At 35.2% G+C, this 26,374-nt stretch overlaps 1 protein-coding gene and 2 non-coding genes across 3 annotated transcripts; all 3 read right to left on the reverse strand.

The window, feature by feature from the left end:
* kif20bb (kinesin family member 20Bb) lies at positions 1-26,287 on the reverse strand. Its single transcript, XM_042336846.1, is given in 36 exon segments — positions 1-221; positions 842-984; positions 1,246-1,380; positions 1,462-1,474; positions 2,272-2,376; positions 4,495-4,563; positions 5,028-5,243; positions 6,137-6,313; positions 6,803-6,949; positions 7,268-7,419; positions 8,520-8,645; positions 9,409-9,499; positions 9,833-10,006; positions 10,432-10,554; positions 11,088-11,226; positions 11,870-11,906; positions 11,909-12,400; positions 12,403-13,110; positions 14,025-14,178; positions 15,243-15,307; positions 15,550-15,757; positions 16,075-16,234; positions 16,834-16,973; positions 17,991-18,323; positions 19,527-19,689; positions 20,441-20,587; positions 21,360-21,428; positions 21,551-21,662; positions 21,870-22,103; positions 22,570-22,621; positions 23,090-23,274; positions 23,373-23,511; positions 24,580-24,699; positions 24,784-24,882; positions 24,977-25,127; positions 26,191-26,287. Coding segments are annotated over 35 exon segments (5,661 nt in total). The 5' UTR covers position 25,127; positions 26,191-26,287; the 3' UTR covers positions 1-137.
* Positions 1,793-1,864, reverse strand: trnat-ugu. Its single transcript has one exon. It is a non-coding gene; the product is annotated as a tRNA-Thr (tRNA).
* Positions 17,459-17,530, reverse strand: trnav-cac. The gene has a single exon. It is a non-coding gene; the product is annotated as a tRNA-Val (tRNA).
* Positions 26,288-26,374: the final 87 nt, after the last annotated feature.

Below are 26,374 nucleotides of genomic sequence, written 5' to 3' on the forward strand. Positions count from 1 at the left end.
TTTGACTATATATGTTTATTGATAGGTAGCAAATACTAAATCAGCAAAAAAAAATTTACATCTACTCAGATTTAAGAAAAAACATTGATTGTTTAAGTTTAAAAAAANCACGATTCCGTTTGAAGAAACCCAATACATCACTTTGTTGCTTTAGTTGTTCTTGCACGCAACCGTCTCTTCATGATAGCGTGATCACTTTCTTTTTCATTCAACTCCATTATCTACAAATTTACAAAGTTATTAAGTCAAAATACTGTTAATTGCACAATCTTATGAAAATAGTGCTGCAAGAACACTTGTTGATCAGGTCTCAGTTTAATGCCCAGAACTCACTGATTTGTCATAGAAACTTGTTATATGGAGCAATTCAGAAATGTTTATTTATCAGATTAATAATTCAATTAAAATACTAATCAATTAATTGTTGAACTACTTAGTCTGGACATAGTAATTCAATTACAAATGGCTAAGGTTAACCGTGCATTGCTTAAGTTGGACATATTCTAAGAAATTCTAAATGTTTATGAAAGTTATTTTTCCAGTCAACTTCAAAGGAAGTGAATCTGCTTAATTTCTAATTCTAGGCTGCTTATTCACAAATATGTACAACATTTTGTAATGTTGATGTATGAAGGTGTGTTGAAAACTAATATTACAAAGATTATTCTTTAAGTATAACCATACAGAACTCTTTAAACACATAATGCAGCTTCAATACAGGTTTTAGATCTTAGTGTAAGCACCAGTCTGCAAATACTTCTCCAACATTCTACATTTCATTTATAGGTTTAACAAAACCTTTGAAATAGTAATCCACCATTAACTATGAACTGTCACTTACTGGTTGACATGCAATATCCATAGGGGATGATATATCTTTTTTGTACAGCTTCCTTCTTGATCTTTTGGGTTTTGTTTCATTATTGTAGGCTATTTCAACCTCTGGATTCTTGGGAGAACTCAATGTACCCATAAATTTCTTGGCTGTAAAAAACAAAACAAACGGCTCACAAACGTGAGTTTAAGTTTAAGTGCACCTGGTAACCATTAGAAATATCAACTAGTTGTTTGTTCTCCACCCCTCCAAAAATTTTAATTTTATAACTCGCATATGACCAGGCTGTCACACTATCTCTATTATAGATAAAACATGCAGTTTGGGGTCACCAGGCATGAACTAAGGCAAGGATTATTTGAATTATAGAATTAGAGATAGCATAATTGCCAAAAAGCCCATTTACTGACCTTTGAACTGAAGTGCTGTTGGGGACTTTTGTAAGAAATCTCCAATTTTCTGCAGGGTCCCATCCTTTTTCCTAGGTGACCTCAGACTTGAGGCAGAGGTTTGCCTACCCAGTTGTACTGTAGGTCTTTTGTATTCTGTATTAAAAGGAATTGGAGTACAACATCAGCACTTTACATTTCTAGTTCTAGGCACAAATTTATCAATAGCTATTGTACTTCCTTTTTTCACCTGCGATTTAAAAAAAACTATCAAAATGAGTTTGCCGACATTTTCATTCTTTGATCAAGGATTTCTATATACTAGAGGTTAAAATAATAATAATAATGCTTGATTTGATATAGCGCTTTTCACGTTTTCTAGACGTCTCAAAGTGCTTCACAGGTTAGACTGTAAAGTGAATTGACTGTATATTTGTGGGCAAAACGCGGCAGCCAATTGCGCACAGCAGTGCCCGACAAACAGTCATGGATTGAAATGACCAATTTATTATTGTTTCTTTGAGGGATTATTATCAGGCGTGTGGAGTAAGGAAACTTGCCCAAGGTTTCGCCCTGCCAGGAATCGAACCCAGGTCTCTCGCTTACAAAGTGAGTGCTCTAACCACTGAGCTACAGGACTCCACAAAAACAAATTGCAACACATTCTTTATAAAATAGCAGGCTGAATAGTGATTAGACAAATAATGTATACTGCGGCAAGGTGAAAGTTGGCAGGTTATACAATTATCTTTAGTCAATTAAAATCAAATGATAAGATTAACTTCGCCCATGATTTTACATTAAAAATTTGAGGAAAAAAAGTAGAGAACACTGACATTTTCAAGATTCTGCCAGATTTTAAAAAAAAATATTTTTCACATCCTTGAACTTTACTCAGCAAAATCTTATAAAATGAGAATCATGTTTAACTTTCACTTTTCTCTTAAAAGTTAAAAATTAAACTGCACACAATTGGATGGGTAGCAATGTCTACAAGATTCATTACCGTACAAAACAGAAAAATTGTTAACGTTGCCAAACACCAACCTCTTTAGCAGGACTGTTGACAGAGGGCATAGGAAATTTTGGAGAAATGTTATTTGCAATTCTACTTTTCATGACATTTTTCTTGTTTTCACTGTCTTCATTATCCTAATTCAAAGGAAAAGAAATTTTAATGAATATCGTGAAATATTTATTTTGTGGGGGAAGAAAGTTAGTAGTCATCAGCAATTAATGCAGAATTAAATTACATGCACAAAAGTGGCGAGAGACAGATCTACTGCTGATAATGGGAGAGATACACACATCAGAGTTTATATATAGAAGGCCGTATCCAGTATGAGATGGTGGAGATAAAAAAGCGGAAAAAGTCACTGGAATACGTAAGATGGTGATTCCTATACTATAATTCCTTAGGGTAAGACTATTAGCACCAAAATGTACAAGTGAATTACAGATGCATAAAATGAACAAATTGCTTCCAGTAGAATCTAATTTTCATTTAAATAGTCAAAATATAGAAATGTTCCTTTGAATAAATTTCTTCAGCTCTAAAATTTCAAGACTCTTAAAGTAAAATTAAAGGTAAAATGCATATTTTAAAAAGCTACCAATGAAAGACGAGGGAAAGTTCAATGGAAGTGCTGTACTTTCATTTCAAAGTAATTCCTTTCTCTCCCTCCCATCCAGCTGTCAGTTTGTTAAATACTGGATAACAAAAACAACAACAAAAGTATTTCTAAATGTTAGTTAACATAACCAAAGCATTAGTTATGGGGACAAGTTGTTCGTCTTGGAGAGGTTCCATTCATTATAATACATTAACCAGCACTTTGGGAATCAGAGCTGTGAGAGTACTTCAAACAAAACATACTCCCCAGAAATTCCTTCCTCTTTAAGAATACAAAGTGATTCATCAATGGTATGGATTTTTCCCCACAAACAGAAATAAACTTTATAAAAACGCATCAGTAATTCAGTTACATAGATCACGTAACTGATTGTCATGGTTGTCAAGGCGTTGATTTCAAAAGTAAACTGACAAATGTACATATTAAAAAACTAACTGATAACAGAAGAGGGGATAGGGGGAATTTAATCTGATGCTTTTAAATGACTCATGAGATTGAACACTTTCAGAAGATGACTGCAGGAAAGTGCAATTATAGGATAACAAAACACTTCAGCTAGTAAAAATTTAGTGTAAATAGGTTAATGGAACACTCAGTACACTTTGTACTTGCAACACAAGATCATCATTAATGTATTGATTTAAACAGGCGACACACTTTTTGAAAAAAATGCCATTGTTCCACGATTCCCTTCTCTCCCCATGCACACACAACTAACCAATCCACAGTTCACATTAAAATCCAAGATAATGAGTGCTAAGTGCCAGAATAGCATAGAGGAAGTAGAAGAGGTATTGACTTCAGCATCTAATTAAATGAGATATCAAGAAATGCTCTAGTGCTAAAGAATTCTGTTACTGCTTGACTATCTACAACAATTGTTAATACAGCAACAAGAGTACAATGTGACTATATCTGTAAAAAACAAAATATTTTCTAAGCCAAATGAGTACTAATAATCCATTAGTTCCAAAATTACAAAGATCCATGGATTGAAATATCAGAATTACAGGAATAGTCACATTTCTTAACTAATGCAATCTGCAAAAATACAGACCAAGATACATAGTGTTCCATTTAATTGCAGTTAGCCAAATTAAAGTCATTCTCTCTTATCCTTTAGCGCAAATTAACTATTGCATCTCTAGAATTCTTTACCCTAATACATCAATTTTATACAAGCTCGGTGGTATTCAACTTTGTGTATTCTAACCAAGCGCATGGATCAGGACTCCACTGAAGTTTATAGAAGCTATCTTAGTATAAGGTCTGCTTGAGTTACTATGAGTAACCAGTATTCAAGTAACCAGATTGCTGACACAACACAAAAAGTGTTTTACACTTTAAGTAGGGAATTTGCATTATAATAATAATGCTTGATATAGCACCTTATCACATGTTTGAGATGTCTCAAAGCGCTTCACAGAATATACTGCAAAGTGAATTGACCTTATATTTTGTGAGCAAAACCATATTTTATGGTTGTAGATAGGTTTGAATTAGAACTTTGCACTTGAAATCTTGCATAGTTTGTGTACCGATTTAAATAGAACACTAGACATATAAACAATCAACCTTTCCAGTTCTAACTCTATGGAAAAGGATGTCATTTATCCAGTGATACAGCGATTTATACCTTACAAATGCCAGATGCTGTGGATCTTTTTCTAGAATTGCTTTTCCAGCACCTTGAATGCATAGCACGCTTCAAGGATTGTAGAATGGAAGAAAAAGCATATTTAAATATTTCAAAACATGTAGATCTCTAGAAACACCATCCATTACACCAATAAACAACAACAAAATTACATTTGTAAAGTGCCTTTCACGTCAGGAGACCGTTCCAAGGCACTGAACAGTTGGGGATCAGGACCCCATTCCTTTTATTTTATAAAAGGAATCTCTCCACCTGCAAAATTTAATCTTAAAATAAGTACACTTAGAATTGTTAAAGCTGCAAAGCATTATTAAGAAGTTAAATGTATTTCCATAAAATATCTTGCTTACACAGAATAAGTCTCAACACCAGGCAATCTGCAAGTGGAGGAAGTGGTTGAGTTGAAAATATACGAGAAAACAGACATTCTTCGGAGACTAGAGTTTCCATACATCTCATAACCATCAACATAACAGTTTTAAGTGAATTTGTTTCTAGCAAGATGTGCTTACCTGGTCCATTTCAGTGCTTTTCCTTTTTCTGTTGTATCTGGGACACTTCACAGTAATTGATGAGTCGCAACCTTGTTCTTTCACTGACATCTTGTTTGGTCGAAGTGGTGTGAATTGAATCTCCAATTCAGGTTTTGGGAATCTGCTTGTTCTTTCTCCATTTTCTGTTGAAACTTCTGATGAATCCAGCACAATTTCTGACTGGTCATGGATGAACTGGGGAAGGAGGAAAGCTTTTAAAAAATGCCTCAGCAATTAATAAATCTTACAACAGTATACATCAAATTTAGAAAAGTATCACATTAAATAAGATCAACTATTTTTGATTAAAATATCCTTCCCCACCTTGGAAATGATTTGAAACCAGTCCCAAGAATAGATTCTGTGTGCCTCATGAATTGTAATCAATTCAGTACCGAATATCAAGACACAAATACAAATAAAATCCTGATAACTCGACTCTGGCTGATTTTGTCTCTTCTCCTTAAGTCATCATGCTTTCAATATCCGGTTGGTATTTATTTACGTATTACACATGCCTAACTCACCACTCTCGATAACTCAGCACTGAGCCCTTTTCCTTAGGAATGATGAATTATCAAGAGTTTACTATATATGCCACACAACCTATAAAACTTAACATTTATTACGAATTTAACTGAAAAAATTGTAGACAGGGAAATTGAGGTCACAAAACTTAGAAATTCAATGCAGTGTCACAATCACAAACATGATACATTCTACAATTCAACTAAAAGTAACCCAGCACTTGATTAGAATAAAAACAGGGGAGGGAAAGTTTAATTATGGCCACATCTATAACCAGTATACTGAAGCATTCATAGAAGTGTTCTACAATGGGAATCTTTTAAAAATGGCAAAACCACTCTGGGATCATCATCCAAAAAGCTTTCTTCCTTTGAGAGAAAACAATCATTTTTAAAGGGAAAAACATTTTTCTCATCTGTGATAAAGATCAACAAATGTCCAGAGATAGTAAAACCAATTATTATCACTGACGATTAGAAATATATCTAGGATAATCATGCCATGTACCAAGTGCTATGTATACATTTGTTAGAAACAAAAATAGTGAATCTGCTTCTTACCTCTTCTTGAGATCTTTGACTAGAAGCTTTTAATCTTTCTATTTCTTTATCTTTCTGGATATTACTTGCCATAAGATTCTTAAGTTGGACTTCCAGCTCTTTTACCAGGTTGTCCCTCTCTTCTCGCCATTTCTGCAATTTTGCATCTTTCTGGACCAGCTCGGATGTAAGGTTTTCCTTAAAAAAAGATTCTGGGTTATTGATTCGTTCACAATTTTCGTACAAATATACGGCAGTTTTTGAAAGGTAAACATGTGTGTGCCTTCCAAATCAGCATATTTCCAGTGCTGTAGAAAACAACCCTCCAAAGTGACAAGTACAACAACAATAAATTGCAACGACTTTATAGAACTCTTCACACGGGGTAGCGTCCTGGAGCACTTGACAGTGGCAGAGTCTGACCCTGACAAGCATAATACTGAAAAGTATTATCAGAAGTTAAAACAGCTATTTAGATGAAGCAAAGGAAAATTATTTTAAATGGGAAGACGGCTGGAATGATGACTCTTCCTCCCTCCAGCCATGATACTTGTAATATCGTGAGCATATCAATGGAAGTTATTGCAATAAATAGACTGTATTTACAGAACTTTTTTTAAAAAAACAATTAAATTGTGCCATTTGCAGCGAAATTTAAAAAACATTTAAAAAACCGACATTTACTACCTGTGATTTGGAATGATGTTCTCTTTCTTCTGCCCATTTTCTCATCTCTTTATTGCGTCTGTCTTCAGCTTCCTTGGTTTGTTTAATGAGAACCAACTTCTCTGCCTGACATTTTTTCCGGTCATCTTTCTGTTTAGCTTCCAATTCCTAAAGAATTTAAACCAGTTTTACAACAACAAGCATTTATATAGCGGCCCTCACACAGGGTAGCGTCCCAGAGCGCTTGATCTGTTTTATTTAAGTTCATCAACTACAGAATGGCAGTCAGGCACAGACATTTAAAATTTACACTCTGTCAAACAGGGCACAGAATAATAGTATAACAGATCAGGAAATATCTGAAAATATTGGTTTTACAGCTGTTAATCTTCCCCAAAATTACAGAACCTCTTAATTTGCTTCTAAAACAATTACCTTGATTTATTAAATAATAAATATTCAAAAGGATGACATTACTATACTCACCATCAAATGTTTTTTTAAAACTTCAATTTCGTTTTGGAATGATTCTACCTCTCTACTATATTCCTCATTTTTATTTTGTGTCAAGTGATGGTGTTCAATTTTATTACATTTTTCCGTAAGGTCATTGATTCGTAGTCTCTGCTTCTCCAATTCTATAGTGGGGGGAAAAAAAAACCTGTGAACAAAAAAACTTGAGGATATAATCCTTCACTTAAGTGTGAAGTAGTAGTTAATTATACAGGATATACGTTGACATTGTAAAAATGACCATGCATCTCCAGAAATTTTACAATTTAGCTCTCAGCATAGGATGAATCACTGCCAGCATTTTACATTCAATTTAATCACAATTTCACATGTAAAACAGAACAGCAGGTACATCGTATTTACATGTGTCTCGCCTTCAGCATTCGCATTGTGAGACAAACTGCTGAAACAAATTGGCTGAAACGATGGCCATGTTCACTCAACCAAACAACAGCTTGCATTTATATAAACACCCTTCACATAACATTTTATAATAATCCTTGCATTTGATATAGAGCTTTTCGTGTCTTCTAAATGTCTTAAAGAGCTTCACAGAATATACTGTAAAGTAAATTGACTATATGCTTTGTGGACGAAACGCAGCAGCCAATTGCGCACAGCAGTGTCCCACAAACAGTGACTAAACAGTGGATTGAGTGACCAAATTAATATTGTTTTTTTCTTGAGAGATTATTATCAGGCACCCTGACGGGAATCGAACCCAGGTCTCTCGCTTGCGAGGCAAATGCTCTAACCACTGAGCTACAGGACTCCCAATACCCTTTTGGAGTCCTCATAGCCCTTTACAAAGACAATGGATATAGAATTGGAGGTGTTGACTAGCAGTATACACAAAGCCATAGGTTTTTGAAGAGGGTTTTGAAAACAGACAGATACAAAACAAAGGGAATTTGGGAGAGCTTCATTGGGCGGAGCACAGTGGATGACAACTTCAGTGTTGATCTCGCCAACTGTCAGTATTAAGAGTATTAAAAAAGGTTATCTTCATTTATGATAAAATGCAACCGTCAAGAGTAAACTTATTTCCATTCCACAATAAGTAGCAGTTTCAGCTAAATGGCTGTGCAACTGCATTATACAATTACTTGTTTCACCCACAAAATACAGTCAATTCACTTTACAGTATATTGTGTGAAGCACTTTGAGACATCTCAAAGACGTGATAAGGCGTTATATCAAATGCAAGGATGAATATTATCATTACCTGTATTGAGTTGTTCAATCTCTTTCTGCTTTTTTTCAAGCACTTCATCTTGTTCAGTCTGAGTCTGCTCTTGTTCAGATAGCACAATTTTCAGATCTCGAATCATTCTCTCTTTTTCTTGAAGCTCTTGATATGAACACATCATTATTTCAGTTTCAACTACTTTAAACAGCAACACAGACTTTGAGCTTCCTAGAGAGAAATCCCACCAGGGTTCTAGATCTATGCTATTATATAGCATTTTTGAGCATCCAGCATTTGGCAAATGTGCTAAATCATCATCATCATCATCATCTTATTTAGCATTTTTTCTTTAAACGCTACATAGAGTAAATCTATACTTTTCACTTTGGAGGTGTAAAATGTGTGTGGACATGAGGGGGCCAGGAAAGATTGTGAATTTGTCACTGTGTCGAATTACATACAATGAAATATAGTCCATTTTATTAGGGAGAGAAGGGAGTTTAAGCCGGTGTCCAGGCCAACAACTCCGCTGCCCCAAATAAAATTGGTCACTCAGTCCATGGGTGTTTGTGGGACATCTCTGTGTGGAAATTAACAGCCGTGTTTGCCCACAAAATACACACAGTGACATCACCTTAAAGTATAATTTGCGAAGTGCTCTGAAATATCTGGATAACGTGAGAAGACACAATATCGAATGCAAGGATTATTATTACTCTAGAATAGTGCAGACCTGCCTGGCTCAGGAATTGGACAAATTGGAGACTGTCAGAGAGGTGATATAGAGGCAATTATGATATCCCTTTGTCAGGAAAATACACCATAAAAAATAATCAATTTTAATGCTGCAATTCAGCACTTGATAAACATCTGACATCTGACATCACTTTTCAATTCTTTAAAGTTCTTTCATTTAAAACTATACCTTTGGAAGTAGTCTGTTGAAAATGCACAGATTCTTCTGTTTTATCAGTTAACACAATGTCTGGCTTCTGATTGGGGTAATGACTTGAATCCTAGAGATCAATGGCATGTATTAAAACTTCAACTGTGCATATTACAGATATACTGTTGTGCCCAAAAAAGCAAACCATGCATGAACAAAAGCTTTAAAATCTCTATTTTTCTTTTTTTTTAAATTGTTAAAAAATTCTCCAGATATTTATGGCAATAATGCCTTACTGTAGTTAAGAAATATGAAAAGCATAACATATTTTTGAAAAGTTACAATATCAATACTGAGGTTATTCAGTTTAAATTAAAATCTGTACTCAGATTTCATAGTATTAGAATGAATCAAACTATAGTAATGAAAAATACCAAAAATTATTTATACTTTTTCCACTTACTTTATTTAGCTTCTGCCCTTCTTTGGCCTCTGTGAACTGCTGTTCTTTCACACTGTTTGTCGTTCCATATTCTTCCAAGTCCTTTTCTAGTTTGATCAAAGTTGCATTCTTTTGCTCTAAAGTAATCGTCAATAACGCTACCTTTTTCTGTAAATCTGTTTCACTAGAACAAGCCTAAAAATGCAAGATAAATTGATGGCAACTAAACGCCCAAGACATTTTAAATATATACTTGCATTAAAAATGTGTCTATTAAAATGCATCTATCAAAAGAGAAAACATGAATCTTATTCAGAGGTGTCAATTATTTTCTACTCCTAGGCAACAGTTTGAGTTAATAGAATATTTGATTCATAAATATACTGCACGTTAATCTGGTAACATACTACAAAAATCTTTAAATATCCTTCCCTTAATCAGAATTGACACCATCCAATTACACAGCTGTAATATTCCTTCGAATCATAGAACCCCATCATTGTTTAGCAATTACTGCAAAGCATGGTTGGCCTGCAAGTCTAACTTTTAAATTGCTTTTATGGCTCTGTGCCTCGTATCTTTTACATTTTGTTTCTGAAAAGGAAATATTAAAGTAATACCCTCTTAAACTGTTGGATAATCCGTTCCTTAGCCTCAAGATCTTGAGCCATTTGATTCTTCATTCTTTCAAGTTCTTGAAGTTTGTGCCTTACACATTTCTCTTCTTCACGCTTTGTGGAAATCTAAGAAAAAAAATACAAATTGACTGTATTTTACATTCCCGATAGCCTTTCAGTTCTGAATTCATTAAGCTACTTTTTGATACAATGAGTGCTAATGGGCAAGCCTTTGAAGAATTAGCCACAAGATCTGCCATGGTCGAACAAACAGGCTCAACAGGCAGGCACCCTTGCATTCCGAACAGATATTCACAAAATTATACTGGACGTGCAACTCATAACTCTTGAAATCACTAGTAGCCTACCGGAACTCAATAAATCTGCCCTTTTTCTGAAAACAGGTCTTTTAACTAGAATCTCTTTTAAAAATGTGAGAATTTCTATAGCCTTGTTTAAACAGTAATTAGCGATAATCAGGGAAAACAACCAATTACAAGGGCCCAAATAAACATTCAAAGGTTTTGGAATGAATAGATATTTTAGGCATTCCATTTTGTATGTCACACAAATTAAACTTGGCTTCCAATTCTTGTAATTATCACTAGTAAAGAAAAGTAACCGAAAGTAGCTCAGATTAAAGAATAAACATGATTCACCTCCTTCTCCACTTGTTGTATCTGTTTCTTGGCATCCATGTATTTTTCCTTGAGGTCACTGTATTCCTCATCTTTCCTCTGCAGCTCATCTGCCAATATTTGACTTTTTGAAGAATTATCTGAAAGATCTTTCTTCAGCCTTTGGCATAGCAAAACCACAAAATAAGAATTGTACTCACAACATTGTATATTAACAAAGTTAAATGATACATGCATAACTTTGCACACAATTATTCCAGTCATTGTGAAGACGATTCACATGAATTTGGGTTTTCAAGATTACATACAGTTAGTTGAACAAAAGGAATACAAAATATCTTTGCAAGTATTTTGAAGTGCATTGCTGTTTTTGGAAGTGGACATGAAGAACTTTTCGCCCTTTAAATTAGTGCGATTATTGGCAGAATATGATCATACTCGATTATTTTGAAATACAATCCTTTCTTCTTCAGTCAGGAATCTACCCAATTCCATTGAAACAGTTTAAATTGAATATGTTATTTTGTGATATTTCACAAGTAGGCATATCAGTGCTAATGAACAAATGAAGAAATTTGTTTTAAAAAAGCTCTCCAATTCACCCTTTGTCTGAATTGTCATCAGACAAAATGTTTACCCATTTTTCTCTTTTAGATGCTGATGAATCCGATGCGATTTCCAGTATTTGCAGTTTGACTTTTTATCCAAAGAGTGTTATCTACTATTCCCCATATCAAATGAAATTTAAATGGTTTCTCTCTGCAAATAAATAGTGTATTGCAAATTATTTTTGAGATACTTACTGCACAATTTCTAACAGTTTGTTTTCCAATTCTCTGTCTTCTTAGATAACATATCATTTATCACCGTCAGATCATCTTGGATTTCTTGGACTTCTGCTCTCAGCTTAGTTTCCCGGGCTTCAAAATTTCCAACACATCTTTCTGACTCTTGAAATTTCTCTTCCACCCCTTTTAAATTATTTTGCAAGTCAGTAATTAAAGACTCCCTCTCTTTCAATTGCTCTTCAAGTCTGGTTATATTGGTTTGACATTTGGAAATTTCCAAGTCTTTAGCTTTTATTTTGCTTTTGTGATTTTTCATCTGTTTTTGAAGCTCTGAATGATTTTCTTTGTCCTGTACTGAAGCTTGCACTGCAATATTCAGTTTACATTCAGTTTCTTCAAGTTTTGCTTTTAACTGTTGGAAGAGGTCACTTTTTTCTTCCAGTGAGGTTTGAATTGTGGCTTCATTTTGTTTTAGTTCAGTACATTCATTCTGAAGATCAGCTTTTGCATTATTCAGCAATTCAATCTGCTGCTTTAATTCTTCATTTTGCTGGTTTTTTTGGATGATAGGGTAGCTATTTGCTCACATTCCTTCTGCATTGATTCAATAATTTTATGGAAATGAGTCGTATCTTGTCTAACTGCTTTAGCCTGTGCTTGATGTAACTCTTGATCAAGGTCAGATAGTTGTCTTTGCAAAGATTCAATTTTAATAGTTTTCTTCACCGATTCTTCTTTTACTTCCTCCAAGGCACTTTTAGTATTTTTCAGATCCACCATACACTCCTGAGCTTCAGTCTGGAAGCCACTCAGTTTGACTAGATTTTCCTCCAACATTTTAATCTGCAATTCTTTGTCTGCTCTATCCTGCCTGACAAATTCTAGTTCTAACTGAAACAGTTTGGCCTTTTCAGATTGCTGCTCATTCGTTTCTTTCTGAAAGCTAATCTCAGAAATCAAGCTTTCAAAATTAGACTTTTGAATCATAACATCTTCAGTTAATTTGAAAATCCTCTGACCCGAGGATGCCAGTTCTAACTTAAGTACTTCTACTTCGTTACTGAGCCTTTCCTTTGAAATTCTCTCACTTTGAAGATCTTCTTTAGTTAAATCTAGAAGACTATCCAAAGACTGTACTTTTGCTTTTAATGTTATCAATGCTAACTCTTTATTTGATAGCTCCCTTCTTATTTCTTCAACTTTCTCTTCTAGAGTTTTCATGCTGGTGCAATTATATACATCTTTGTTAAATTGTCCTATAAAAAGAAAATAAGCTTAAGTTAACTTACTTTTAAATAAAGCAAACATGGCCATCATTCCAATCGTTCCTACAAAGTCTAATACAGAAACTTGATTAAATAAATGTTCAAGTAACTTTATTTCTTAATTCCATAAACAGGCAAATTTACATTCTGTATTTCTTTCAAACACCATATAAAAAATTGGAAACTCAATTATCCACTGAAGTCGAGGGAGTGAATTTAAATTGGCCGATGAATCAAGGTTCCGTTGTATCTCCATTGTTTAAACTGTTATGCTAATACCATTCAAACATGAATCTCAATTTTCAAAAAACAGCAAATAGTGAGAAGAAAACATTGTACAGTTTGCTTCACTCTTGAGCAACACACAAAGTCTTAGTAAAAAATATTTTACATCTCAAAAGTAACTTAAGGTGCAATTCTTGCAAAAACTAGCATGCATAAACTAGCATGTCAGTAAACAACAGCAGCAGTTTTGTAATCAAGCATGTTGAATGACAGGATTACGACATCAGAGCATTGCAATCATACAACATGTTCCGTGCATGTCACAACAGGTTTCTGAGATGACAAAATCTGTTTGCAAAAAGTACAATTCATGGCTGACATTTTTCGCCTTACACAACGGCAGAATGTCTGGTATAAATAAGATACACAATGAGAAAACAGCTTATGTTCAGTCAAATCAATTGAGCTTACCCGTTTTCGTACACCAGATTACTTTGCAAATTATATTTCAAACAATGTACTACATGTTCTTCACAAACAGTTTACATCTAGAATGATAGGTATTCAGTTACGTTATTTTAACAGCCTATGCCTCTTCTTCAGGCTGATAATTTTGTGGACTGGGTTGCCAACGTTTGTTTTTGCTGGTTTGAGTCTATTAATACAATGGAAAGTGGTACCTTTCTTTGAAGGTGGCTGGTTCTCCGGTCCGTGGTAAGTTTCAGAAGGCCGTTTTCTATTCACAGCTGAAAGATCTTGTACTGATGCAACGTTCTGATCTTCAATCATTCGATTTTCTTCCCATATTCCTTGAATATTTTTAATAGTCTTCTCCTAATAATTCCAAAGAGAACACTTATTCAAATATTATCCAGTAGATAGCCAAAACACAAGAAATTCTAGTTTAATTGAGCCAATATTTTATTCCCCCCTCAGCTCATGTAATACATTGCTAAAAAAACACCAATTCAAATAGTTACTAAAAGATTGGGAATATTTATTCTTCTATTAATCCTACTGTAAATAATTAATAAAAACTACAATGTTAAGCACTTTATTTCCTCTGTTCACTGTTATTCTAATTTTCCTCATCTCTGTCAAATCTTATTTACCCATGAAAAAGAGGCTGCTAAACCTCAATAGGCTAAAACTACTTTGTGAATATTCACTGAAGGGTGACTAAAAACCCTGTATGTGCATTCAGTTTTGTGGTTTGAGAACACACAAGAATGCATCCGATTTTAAAACTAAACGCTGGCCAACTAATTTCTCCGATACTGCCTGAAGGGTGAAAGTATTAAATAGGTCTAACAGTTTGTATTTGCTCCAGCACCTTATCAAAAAAAGTATCAAAATATCTCAAAGCACTTCACACAATGCATTATAATACTTTGGAATTGGAACTGCATTGCAGTGTTAACCAAGATTATGAGCTCAAGGCATAGGCCCATAATCTTTATAGTCCACAGGCAAGAGTACTACCAAGGCAATGTTTACTGAAAGGCAATGCAAACAACTTCCTGTAATTGATTTCAACAGGAAAAAGTTGGAGATAATCCAAACTGTGCTGAAACAAAGAGGTAAGGGATGTCATGCGTTACAAAAAACATGTTTGCAATGTCCTAAATAACTTGATAGTAGACTTTTCATCTTGTTGAGACCAGCATTGCTGAGCAACAAAGCATCCTTCAATGTCTGGATCTGCTCATTCTATGCATTTTCAGATGAAAACAAATTAATTTGGACAGATGTTTGTTGTACAATTGATTAAGGAACCAAAAGCTTACTTTCAATGTAGATTTAGTTAACTGTATATAGAACATTCAGGTGTTTAAATAAATATTCAATTTTTAATGAGATTTTAATGAGAAAAGTGATGACAATTTAAAATTAGTTACCTTTTCGGCTTCCTCCAGTTGTTGATTTGCCAAGTTTTCAGTTGATTTTCTGTACACATCTAGTTCTGCAATTCAAAAGGAGTGCATTTAGTTACATTTATAAATCTACGCAAGATATAGGAGTAGATAATTTGACAATCTGATAGACAAATGCAAATGAAGATCCATTTGCATTTGATTTGAACATATGACTAATTCAAAATTAGATCAAAATTGAAAATTAAACCACTATGCAAAGCTGTAATACAATATAAAATGGCACAATGCGTTACAGCTACAATGTAATAGTATTTTTGTTGAAAGTTACCAGCGGTTTTGTTTCTCAGAGCTTCTTGAGTTTCGTGAAGTTCCTGAACTACACGAGACAATTCAGCTTTTAAATTAACAATTGTGTCCTCGGGCTCTGGAAGAGTAGTTATGTGGTGAAGGGCCAGTTCAGCATGTCTCTTGATATCGGCAACATCTGGTTCTAAAGACTCTATGTATTCCGAAACATTAATATTAACCACATTTTCCTGTTTGGAAAAATAAGACAGAAATTAATGATTTAGAATTCTAAGCAAACCATCAATGAACTTCCAATTGATTTGTAAACAAAAATCTGGAAACTGACACAGATTGACATGTCAGGGAAGTTGTGGGACTAACATATGTGAGCATCCACACATACAAAGTTGTTTGCCAAAGTTTAGAAGATTATAAATGGAAACAGTGAAGGAAAAAGAGGGAAAAAGTTTTTTTTTTGACCAAAAATCTGGAAACATTCAAATTGCCTTCAAACTAAAATGTTTAAGTCAAGATAGGTTTAGCTCAAATGACAGTAAATACATACAGGATGTTTTGCCTGTTCAGTAATGGCTTCAGTATCAGGAACAGTGTCTTTGTCAATTTCTTTATCAATTGCAGCAAAAGTTTTCACCAAGTTCTGGAAGATTTCAAATCTTTTCTCAGTCCTGTCCTCCATTAACTGCTTATCTTCCTTTAGACGATCACTGTAAAAACCCATAAAAATCTCATCTCATTCATGATAGCTTATGAATATTTATTAACACAAAAAAGTGTGTTCTGACAAAGGCAGAGAACACATCTCACATTTTAGAGTTTCAGAACCGCTGGATCAACAGCAACAAAATTACATTTGTAATTACATTTGCATATTGCGCCTTTCACGTCCTGAGGACGTCCCAAGGATCAGTGGATAATGGAATCTTTTTTAAAAATTTTGCTACTGGTTCAAGCCCGACATCAAATCTTTGAGCTCATAGTCTAGGCAGACACTCCAATGAAATTCCTGCAGGATATGCTACATTGTCAGAGGTGCCACCTTCAGGCGAAACATTAAATGCACCTGCCCGATTAGGCGGACGTTAAAGTTCCCCATTGGAAAAGAGAAGGGAGTTTCTCCATAACAGATCACCCAGATAAAATTGGTCATTCACTTTACAACTGTTTGACGACATTGGCAAACTCAAATTAATCTACAATAAATCCTGTGAAGCACTTGGAGACATTTTGACAACATCATAAGTCATTATATCAAATGTAAGGATTAGAATTCTTCACGCAAATAAATACAAGCACACCCTCAGACCTTAAATTGCTTTCCCACTGTGCAATGTAGTTTTCTATTTCTTGGCCAGCTTCTTCTCGGATTTTCATCTCCATAGTCACTTTTTCTTTTTTTTCCTCAATCAGTTTATTTTTTAGGTCTTCGATGCAATGCAATAGTTTCTATGTTACACAAAAGAATAAGAATAACAAATTGTAAAGACAGAAAAACTTCTTATTTTCACAGATTTCCTAAAATATTCATTTAGACAAAAGAAAGTAAACTCAAACAAAGTACACTGAACTACAAGGCAAGAGTTTAGCACATTTTCCTTTCACTTGTCCAAAGAGACAAACTTACTCTGCCAATTGTCAAGATAATAGTAATCCTTGCATTTGATAATAGCACCTTATCACGTCTTAAAGTGCCTCACAGAATATATAGTAAAGTGAATTGACTGTATATTTTGTGGGCGAAACGCGACAGCCAATTGCAGTTGCGCACAGTAGTGTCCCACAAACAGTCATGGATTGAGTGACCAATTTATTATTATTTTTTGGAAGAAATTATTACCCCCGGAAAAGCGATCCATCAATCCACTAACAACCATGTTCCTACTTACTGCTAGGAAAACAGGCGTGGGGAATAAAGAAACTTGCCCAATGTTTCATCCTGCTGGGAATCGAACCCAGGTCTCTCGCTTGTGAGGCGAGTGCTCTCATCACTGAGCTACAGGACTCAACAATCCTAGTCAAGTAGAAGTAGAGAAAGCATTACTTGGAATTAGATACTCTAGATCTAATTTGATTGGACTTGAATGCTAAAAGTGTTTCACCAACTCACCTTATCTGATAAACTATTGAAAAAAAATACAACTTCTGGATCCCTCATTGAAGTATTTGCTAATACTCCAACATTATAGGAAAGAATCAGTTAAAATAAATAAAAATATCATAGTTTAGTGTCTATTTGCATCAATTTACTTTGTGATTGAACGACTGAGCCATCACAACATTACCCAGTAGTAATCAATTGGTGAACTGTTCTCTTGTGAAGCATACTCGGGCCAAATTGAAAAAGTTCTTGCTTGTTTAGGATAATCATCACAAGGGAATTAATCCAGATTCATGGACTGATTACACACCATCTTCTAGCAAATGATTTAATTATTAAATGAATTGCTCTTACTAAAAATATACCTCATATTTGTTTTTGCTTAATACAACACTCTCTTCCTCTTCTTTATCATCATCTTTATCATCGTCATCATCGTCGTCATCATCATCATCATCATCTTCATCATCATCATCTTCATCATCTTCTTTGTTCAGTTTCACATCTGCTATGTTCTCAGTTTCAGCATCCTCATTCTCAACTTCTGCAAGATCCTCCAAGGTAGTTTCCCAAGCCATAGTTTCTCTTTTTGTCAGCAAAGTTTTATTTTCAGCATTGTTGATGATCATAGAAACATCTCTGGCTGATTTCTTTTGAATTAAGAGGCCTGGGCGACACTTTGAAGTATCAATGAGAACCTAAAATATAAAATGCCACTTTAGCAACTTGAAAATTGTTTCTGCTTTTAGACAGTTAGAAAACCCAAATGTTGAAGATGCTAATAACAATGAAAGCATACAAACTAATCAATCCGCCGACTGAACCACCTTTACAACTAGGTTATAATAATAATCCTTGCATTTGATATAGCACTTTTCGTGTCTTCTAGGCATCTCGAAGCGCTTCACAGAATATACTGCAAAGTGAATTGACTGTATATTTGAGTGAAAAGTGGCAACCAATTGCACATAGCAGTGTCCCACAAACAGTCGTGGATTGAAGTGACCAATTCATTATTGTTTTTTTTCTTGAGAGATTATCAAGCATGTGGAGTAAGGAAATTTGCTCAAGATTTTGTCCTGCCGGGAATTGAACCCAGGTCTCTTGCTTGTGAGACGAGTGCTCTAACCACGGAGCTACAGGACTCCATGACTTTTCAAACATAGGTCCTAAAGGCATCTTTATTGTATATATTGCTGTATTATTCATTTTAATTTTCATACATTAAACAAAAATGCTTATGGTTATTAGGCACAAAATTCAATTTTAAAGAAACAACTTCAGGGTTAATTACTATAAAGTGAAGGCTCTATTTTGTTGGCAAACACAGCTTTGCACCACCAGGACACCAGGAGAAACTACAATTTCTATTTGAATTACACCAGGCCTTTTTTTTTNAACACTTCAATTGGAACAGGCAGACAGGACGCTGGTTTAATGTCTCATCTAAAAATTGCACCTTAAACAATTCAGTACTCCTCTTGGATTGTCAGAATAGACTACAAGTTCAAATTCCAATGTGGGGCTTAAATTCACAACTTCTAACTCAGAGGAGAGTGCTACCTACTAAATTTAGTTTGCATTCTTGCCTAGAATAAGATTAAAATCTTCAATTCACTGACCAATTCAGATTTACTGCATTCCAAATCAAGTCATTTTTCAGACTGATTCAGGGCATGCAACAGACAAAGGTATCTCTAACTATTGCAGAACATTAAATAGAAACAGAATGCAGCAACCAAAAAAATGTCATGTTCACTCTTGGGTTTTTGTAGTGGAACAACATAAAACGGAAGAAAAATAACTGAAGTGGCAACTCTTCTTTGGTCAATAAACAACAGGCATAGCAAAATAATAAAATAAAATAGACATTTTTATAAATTCGTACACATTTACTATACCTTTTGTGCCACTGCAGAGAACTTCAATCCATTCAATGTTTCATCATACATAGAAGCACACTGGTTAATATTGACAATCATGCAAGCTTTCCCTTTCCCACAGAAAAAGCCCTGGAAGTGGCGAGTAAGCTTGCTTTCCCTGAATGGAACATGGTTGTGTGTCCTAAGACAAAACGAGAAAACATTCACAGCAAATTTAATGAGCTAAGAATTCCTTAACACCAAAATTGGTATTTATAAATGGATAGGGATGTTAGGTTAAACATGGCCAAAATGAAGTATTGGTAATGTATTGGATGTATCCTTCACATGATTCAGGCAAAAAAAATGAATACTATTAATATGCCTTGGTAATTTGTAAATAGCCTATTGGCAAAATGTTTTTAAAACTATGAAATAAATGATTTTACATATATTCATGTTTTATAATACTGCAATATGTGATTTCATAGAGTTTTGCTGAACCCCCCCACCAAAAAAAAAACTTCAATTTCTATTGAACTAACAAAATATTTGGGCCATTTTCTTCTAATTGAATCAGGGTTTGTTTAGTAGCTTGAGAACACAATTTTTATAGATTACAGAACTTGTGCTGGAAATTACACTTGTTTATTTCCATTTGTTACTCCTACTTAATAATAAAAAAGTAGAGCCGGCCTACGGTTTATACCCCAGATCAATGAATCCTTCATAGATAATTGTTCTGTAGTCACTTTATACTATTTATTTGGCCTATGTTTACTGTCTGATAATGACTGATTGCGCTGTATGCACAAACCAGGAAAGATATAGCAAGAGAAAAGTTTCAAAAGTAAATTTCATCACTATTTAAATATGACATTAAACATTATATTTTATGGTTGCACAGACTAATACTGGCAAACAAATTAGAAGAGTTGCAATGGCAAACGTACTTTGAAAATTGATTATGCTTCAATGCATTGATGCACTTGCCAAGAATGAGCAGAGATGTGTTAATATTTCCAGCTTCTTTCAATCTGTCCCCATCATTTTCTGTTTTTGCATTTCGCTCTGAACCCGCAAGATCACAAAGGGATAATCTTTAAATATAGAAAGTAATTTTAATCAGACAATCAAGAATTAAACTATTAATACAAGTTGAGAACCTTTCTTTCTAGATAGCTTCAAGGATACATTATAAAATATTCCAGTTAGGCTTCTAGACTAGGCATATTTGGGCTTCAGTATGGCAATGGACGGTAGTAAGTACCCTTGCTTCTCAGTCAGAAGGTTGTGGATTCAAGCCCCACAGAGGGAGTGCTGTATTATTGGAGGTGCCATCCTTTGCATGAGATGTTAAACTGAGGTGCCGTCTGCCTGTTCAGCTAGACGTTAAAGATCCCATAGCACTATTCGAAAAGAGAAGAGAGTTTCTCTTGGTGTCCTGGCCAACAAATATGCGAAATACAAATGTCACTCACTCAATGGTGGTTTGTGGGACGCTGTTGTATGCAAACTGGCTGCCATGTGTTGCGCACAAAATACTCAGTGTATCTTGTGAAGTACTTTGAGATGTCTCGATGATGTGATAAGGCATTACATCAAGGATTATTATTAGATTTACAAATCCAATTATTATGGAGGAAAAACCAAACAAAGAGGGGCCAAAAGACTAAGGTGCAAAGCTACTGGGAGATAATAGATCAGGTGTAGTATCACTCAGTTAGTCAGTGAGAGCAACAATTGAAGTTTTACCAAATCAATACAAGTAAATAAAATGAGTAAGAACTAATAATTAGCAAATATTTTTATTAAGAATACTTCCATCTCATAAGGAGGTCATTAGCTGCATTTTATTAATGCAATACTTACTCACTGACTCTTAATACACGAAGGGGACCATCTTCCACGTGCAAAACTCTTATTGAAAATATACAGTGACTGTTGAACAAAATAAAAATGAGCAGTTTTAGAATTAAGCTAACTGCTTTAAAAGTTTTATTCAAATTTTCACAAGTGAAGATTTTTTTAAAAAAAGTTGATGTGGTGCATCAACCACCTACCTTCTACTGGAAAGATTGTTCATCTTTGTAGAAGCAATACTTTGATGCTTCCTCCCAACTTTTAAGATTTTATATGCTTCTTCTGCATTGGAAGCCTGAATCCATGTCAGGTCTACAACAAAGAATTTTAAAAAACTATCCTTCTGACAGGTTGGAAATATAAATAACAATTTATTTTACAAAGCAATGTTTATGATTGCTTGAGAAATATCTGCATGTTTATTTCTGAAAATATTGAATAGCTATGCTAAATAATTTTTTAAAAAGTTCAATTTAACAGTAATTTTGAAAATAGTTTATATAGGAATTATCCATTTACCTTTCACATAAGGGTTGCCTTTGGCATCCTGAGCAAGGCGAAGCATTTTTCTTTTTTGATTCTTGTGTGGAATTGGGTCCAGTAAATCATAAATAGTTTCATTGTATATTTCAAAAAATGAAACCCAGACTGAAAATACGACATTCTGTGGAGCATCAATTTGGACCCTTTCAGATTCCTTTAACGGTTCAGCAAAGTATACTGGAATATTAAACGTGTTGTGCAAACTTCCTGCTTAAAGAGAAAATGTTTTAATAACTCAGCTAAAGATATGTATTCCTAACTTATCCTAGAATTTATAAGGAAACCAAATTTGATAACTTGTAATTGTGCTAAAGAAATTTAAGTGTAATGACTAGAAATAATCAATGTTCTAGCGTTTTAAGTACCTAAAAGTTAAATTATAAAAAAANCTATAATACTTCTTGCTTGTCTAAAATTGAATGTGTATGTAGCCTTCAGATAGCCCAAACTGTACACCAGTGAGCTTTGTCAAAATTGTTTCAAATTCCACAATTTACATTACAGCAACATGCATTATATAGCACTCTTCACACAGGATAGCATTTCCGGAGTGCCTAACCATGGCAGAGCTTAATGCCAAACCAGGGACAGGTGACCGTAGGAATCTATCATGGAATTGAATCGGGTTTCCAATTTTACATAAAGACAGGTGGTTAATTACATTTATCCAACTTACTTTCAGTAGTATCCACTGAACTCTGGTGATTGCTACCATTGCATTGATCACTCTGCCAAAAAAAGGAAAAAAATGCAATTGACAATAAACACCAGCAGTCAAAAAATCCTCATTGCTCCATCCCCCAAAATAACCATTTCCTCCTTCTTAGAGGTAGTCCGTATCAGCAAAATAGGAAACCAGAACCTCTAAAATGGCTAGGTTTTTAGCATTCTCAATTGCTGGCCCATGAGTATGAAAACCCAACATTACCCTTAGGTTAGCCTTCTTTACATGTAACAGGAATACGTTCAAAATCTTAAATGGCAATCATTTTCTACATGAAAGACGGTAGGCCTACAGATCATTAGTTTTCTTTTGGCAACAGCCAAGTAAACAGAGTCCGAGATTTCTTAGCCAGATAATTGCATGCATTCTTTATCCTGAAAAATTAGGAACAAATTAAGCCAATCCTAATACAGGACATTTAATTGAAGCAGGTATTAGCATAAAAAACAAGAATAATTTTAAATTAATTTACTTCTCTGAAATGGTGAAGTACTGAGTTTTTATGAATCGCCTCTTCTTTTACTTGAGTTTCTGTTAATTTGCAAAAATCAATGGATCTCTGCGGTTTAATGTTCATTTTTTGATACATTTTTCCTTGGATACTGTTGAACAAAACACACATGGTCCGTGGCAAGATACCAACATCATGGTCTGGACCTAAAACAAAGAGAATTGTTCCAATACAATAGTCACTGGCTTGATAAGTTAGAACAATTTTTCTATTAAAACTGTTCTCTTCAAAATAAAGTTCAAACCTTGAAATGTGTAGGTTTTCCCTGCATTGGTAACACCATACGTAAAAACCAAACACTTTTGTCTATTCATAACTTCCTCAATGAGTGGTTTTACTGTTCCATCAAATATTTCTTTCTGTTTAGTCTCTGGTCCAAAAACCTAAGATGCGGTTGAAGTGAAAGGGAGTCATATATGTAATAAAATGATCTTATTCCCAATAAGTAAAGTAGCCATTATTCATTCAAGTGTGATATTTGACCTTGCCCGAGAGTTCAAAAGAGAGAAATAGAAGAAAAATAGCCATTATTCTTGGCCCATTGTCAGAGAATCTATTCCACCAAACTTACGTTTACTCACATAGTGATAAATATAATTCACTTGAGTCAAACCATTTGCATTGGATAGCTCACAAATGCTTGAAAGATAATAATAATAATCCTTGCATTTGATATAGCGCTTTTCACGTCGGGAGGACTTCCCAAAGCGTTTCACAGAACACACTGTAAAGTGAATTGACTGTATATTTGTGGGCGGAGGCGGCAGCCAATTACGCACAGCAATGTCCCACAAACAGTCGTAGATAGAAAATGACCAATTTATTATTGTTTTGGGTTTTTGGAGGGTTTATTATTAGGCGTGTGGAGTAAGGAAACTTGCCCAAGGTTTCACCCTGCCTGGAATTGAACTCGGGTCTCTCACTTGCAAAGCGAGTGCTCTAACCATTGAGCTACAGGACTCCACACTGAGCTACAGGACTCCACAGATTGCATTTAATGTGCGTTCCAAACAATATCTTCTTCCTGGCTCTGAACTCCTGTATACCAAAAGTTGCAAAATCAATGGAAGTTCAGTCTGTACTGAAATACCAGGCTCACTATTCTGATTATTCCATACTACAAGGCTTGGAAACAGAGTCCACCCAAACCAACCCGAGATGAGTGATAGCAACAATACACATCACCAAAGATGCATAAAACGTACTATTTCAACTATCCTTCTCTTGGTCAGTTATTTAAGCCTACTCCACTGTCCTGTTTGTTGGCAATCAGATAGAATATTTATGCGTCAAGTTAAGATGACCATATTATGCAATATTTTACAACGGTACACAATAGTAGGATTAGCTATAAAGTCTTGATTAAAACAGTACCAATTAATCCTCATCATGAAATAAACATTAAACAATAATATAAACTACTTGACATGGTGAGAACATTTCTTACTTACATGAGAAAATGTAAACCGCTGAGCCACCTGGCCGATTCCTCGATCATTACATCGAGAACTCATGGAATTTCTGGGAGCTTTCAGAATCACACTAGTTGGGTTTTCTATTGCAATACAATCCTAGAGTGAAAGTGAATGTGAGTGATAATGCAATTCTCACTAGTTAAAGATGTTTACTTTTCATTAAAGAGCAAGCTCACTGACCTGAGATTCATGTTGTGCTATTTCAGTTTCAGTGAAAGGTCGAATACGAAGGTAAACAAGCATATGTTTCTTCGAAATCAAACTGGGTTGCTGGAGAACCTGTAAAGTATACATATAAATAATTGCAAACACATGAATAATTAGAAAACTTTCAACTAGAAAAGGAAAAGTCCAAATTGTTGCATCCACTGACCGCTTGCGATGAACTCGAATTTTCTTCTCTGCTAAGTTCACGGTCCAGATCCTTTCTGATGTCCTCAAAACATTCACTGGAAGCCATTTCGGCTCCATCACTTCCATTTCTGTACAGTTCAGTGAATTCTGCATTCTGTACTGGCTCCATTCTGGTAGATATTAAAAAACAACTTTGACAATTATTAACATTTGAAAATTACATGCAGAAATGCATCTTTGCTTAGAAATCCACTGCAGGTGCAACCAGGCCACAAAAACGCAATAAAGTGTCTGTCCGGTCGTTTCGGTGACCAACACTCTTGTGCCTGAATCAGAAAGTTGTTGGGTCGAAGCCTCACGTTTGGGATCTTGAGCCTCTAGTCTGGAGCGACACTCGTCGCTGGAGTGCCGAAGATCAGATTTGAAAGCGAGGTCCGTATCTGCCTGTTAATAATAATAATAATAATCCTTGCATTTGATATAGCGCTTTTCACGTCGGGAGGACGTCCCAAAGCGCTTCACAGAACACACTGTAAAGTGAATTGACTGTATATTTGTGGGCGAACGCGGCAGCCAATTGCGCACAGCAATGTCCCACAAACAGTCGTAGATTGAAAATGACCAATTTTATTATTGTTTTTGTTTTTTTTGGAGGGATTATTATTAGGCTCTGTGTGGAGTAAGGAAACTTGCCCAAGTTTTCGCCCTCTGCCTGGAATTGAACTCAGGTCTCTCGTGCTCTAACCACTGAGCTACAGGACTCCACAAGTGGATGTGTGGTAGACGCTAAAAGATCCCCAACGGCGCTATTCGAAAACTTCAAGCCAACAATCTCACAATAAAACTGGTCACTCGTTTTCATGCCCGTGTCTGGGACGTTGCTGCGCCCCCAAAACCAATAACAGCGTCTCCGGTTTACAGTCGTTACTAACCCCCGCGAAGCGCCTGATTTGAGGCAATCCCCTCTGACCTGAACGGCGCTACACCAAACACTGTAGAAGGATTATTATTATTATTATTATTGTGATGATGATGATGATTGTCATGAAGGCAGTGACGTTAGGCCTTTCCAACCAACCCAAAAGGAAATAATATCTGGAACCTGAAGCATTTGTTCCCAACTGACACACACACACATCTTGGCCTACAATCTGTTTGGGGAATATTTTCGGCGTGTAATATTTTACGTGCGGTGAATTGAATATTAAATGTATATTAAATGTAAGTACTCGCCTCTTTACAACGTTGTGCACCGGATGCTCCACGAAATGTCGGCTCGGTCCAAATAGTACATCGAGCCCCCGGGAGTGGAAGCGAAGGGTGTTGATGGGTCGGCTCGGGTCGGTCCGGGGGCACCTCGTTAAGCTGTTCCTGACACGCGGAGGAGGCCGCTCGGTTACAGGTGGTCTGTTCAAGG

Source organism: Callorhinchus milii, unplaced genomic scaffold (assembly GCF_018977255.1).
Source record: "Callorhinchus milii isolate IMCB2004 unplaced genomic scaffold, IMCB_Cmil_1.0 Scaffold7, whole genome shotgun sequence".
Lineage (NCBI taxonomy): Eukaryota > Metazoa > Chordata > Chondrichthyes > Chimaeriformes > Callorhinchidae > Callorhinchus > Callorhinchus milii.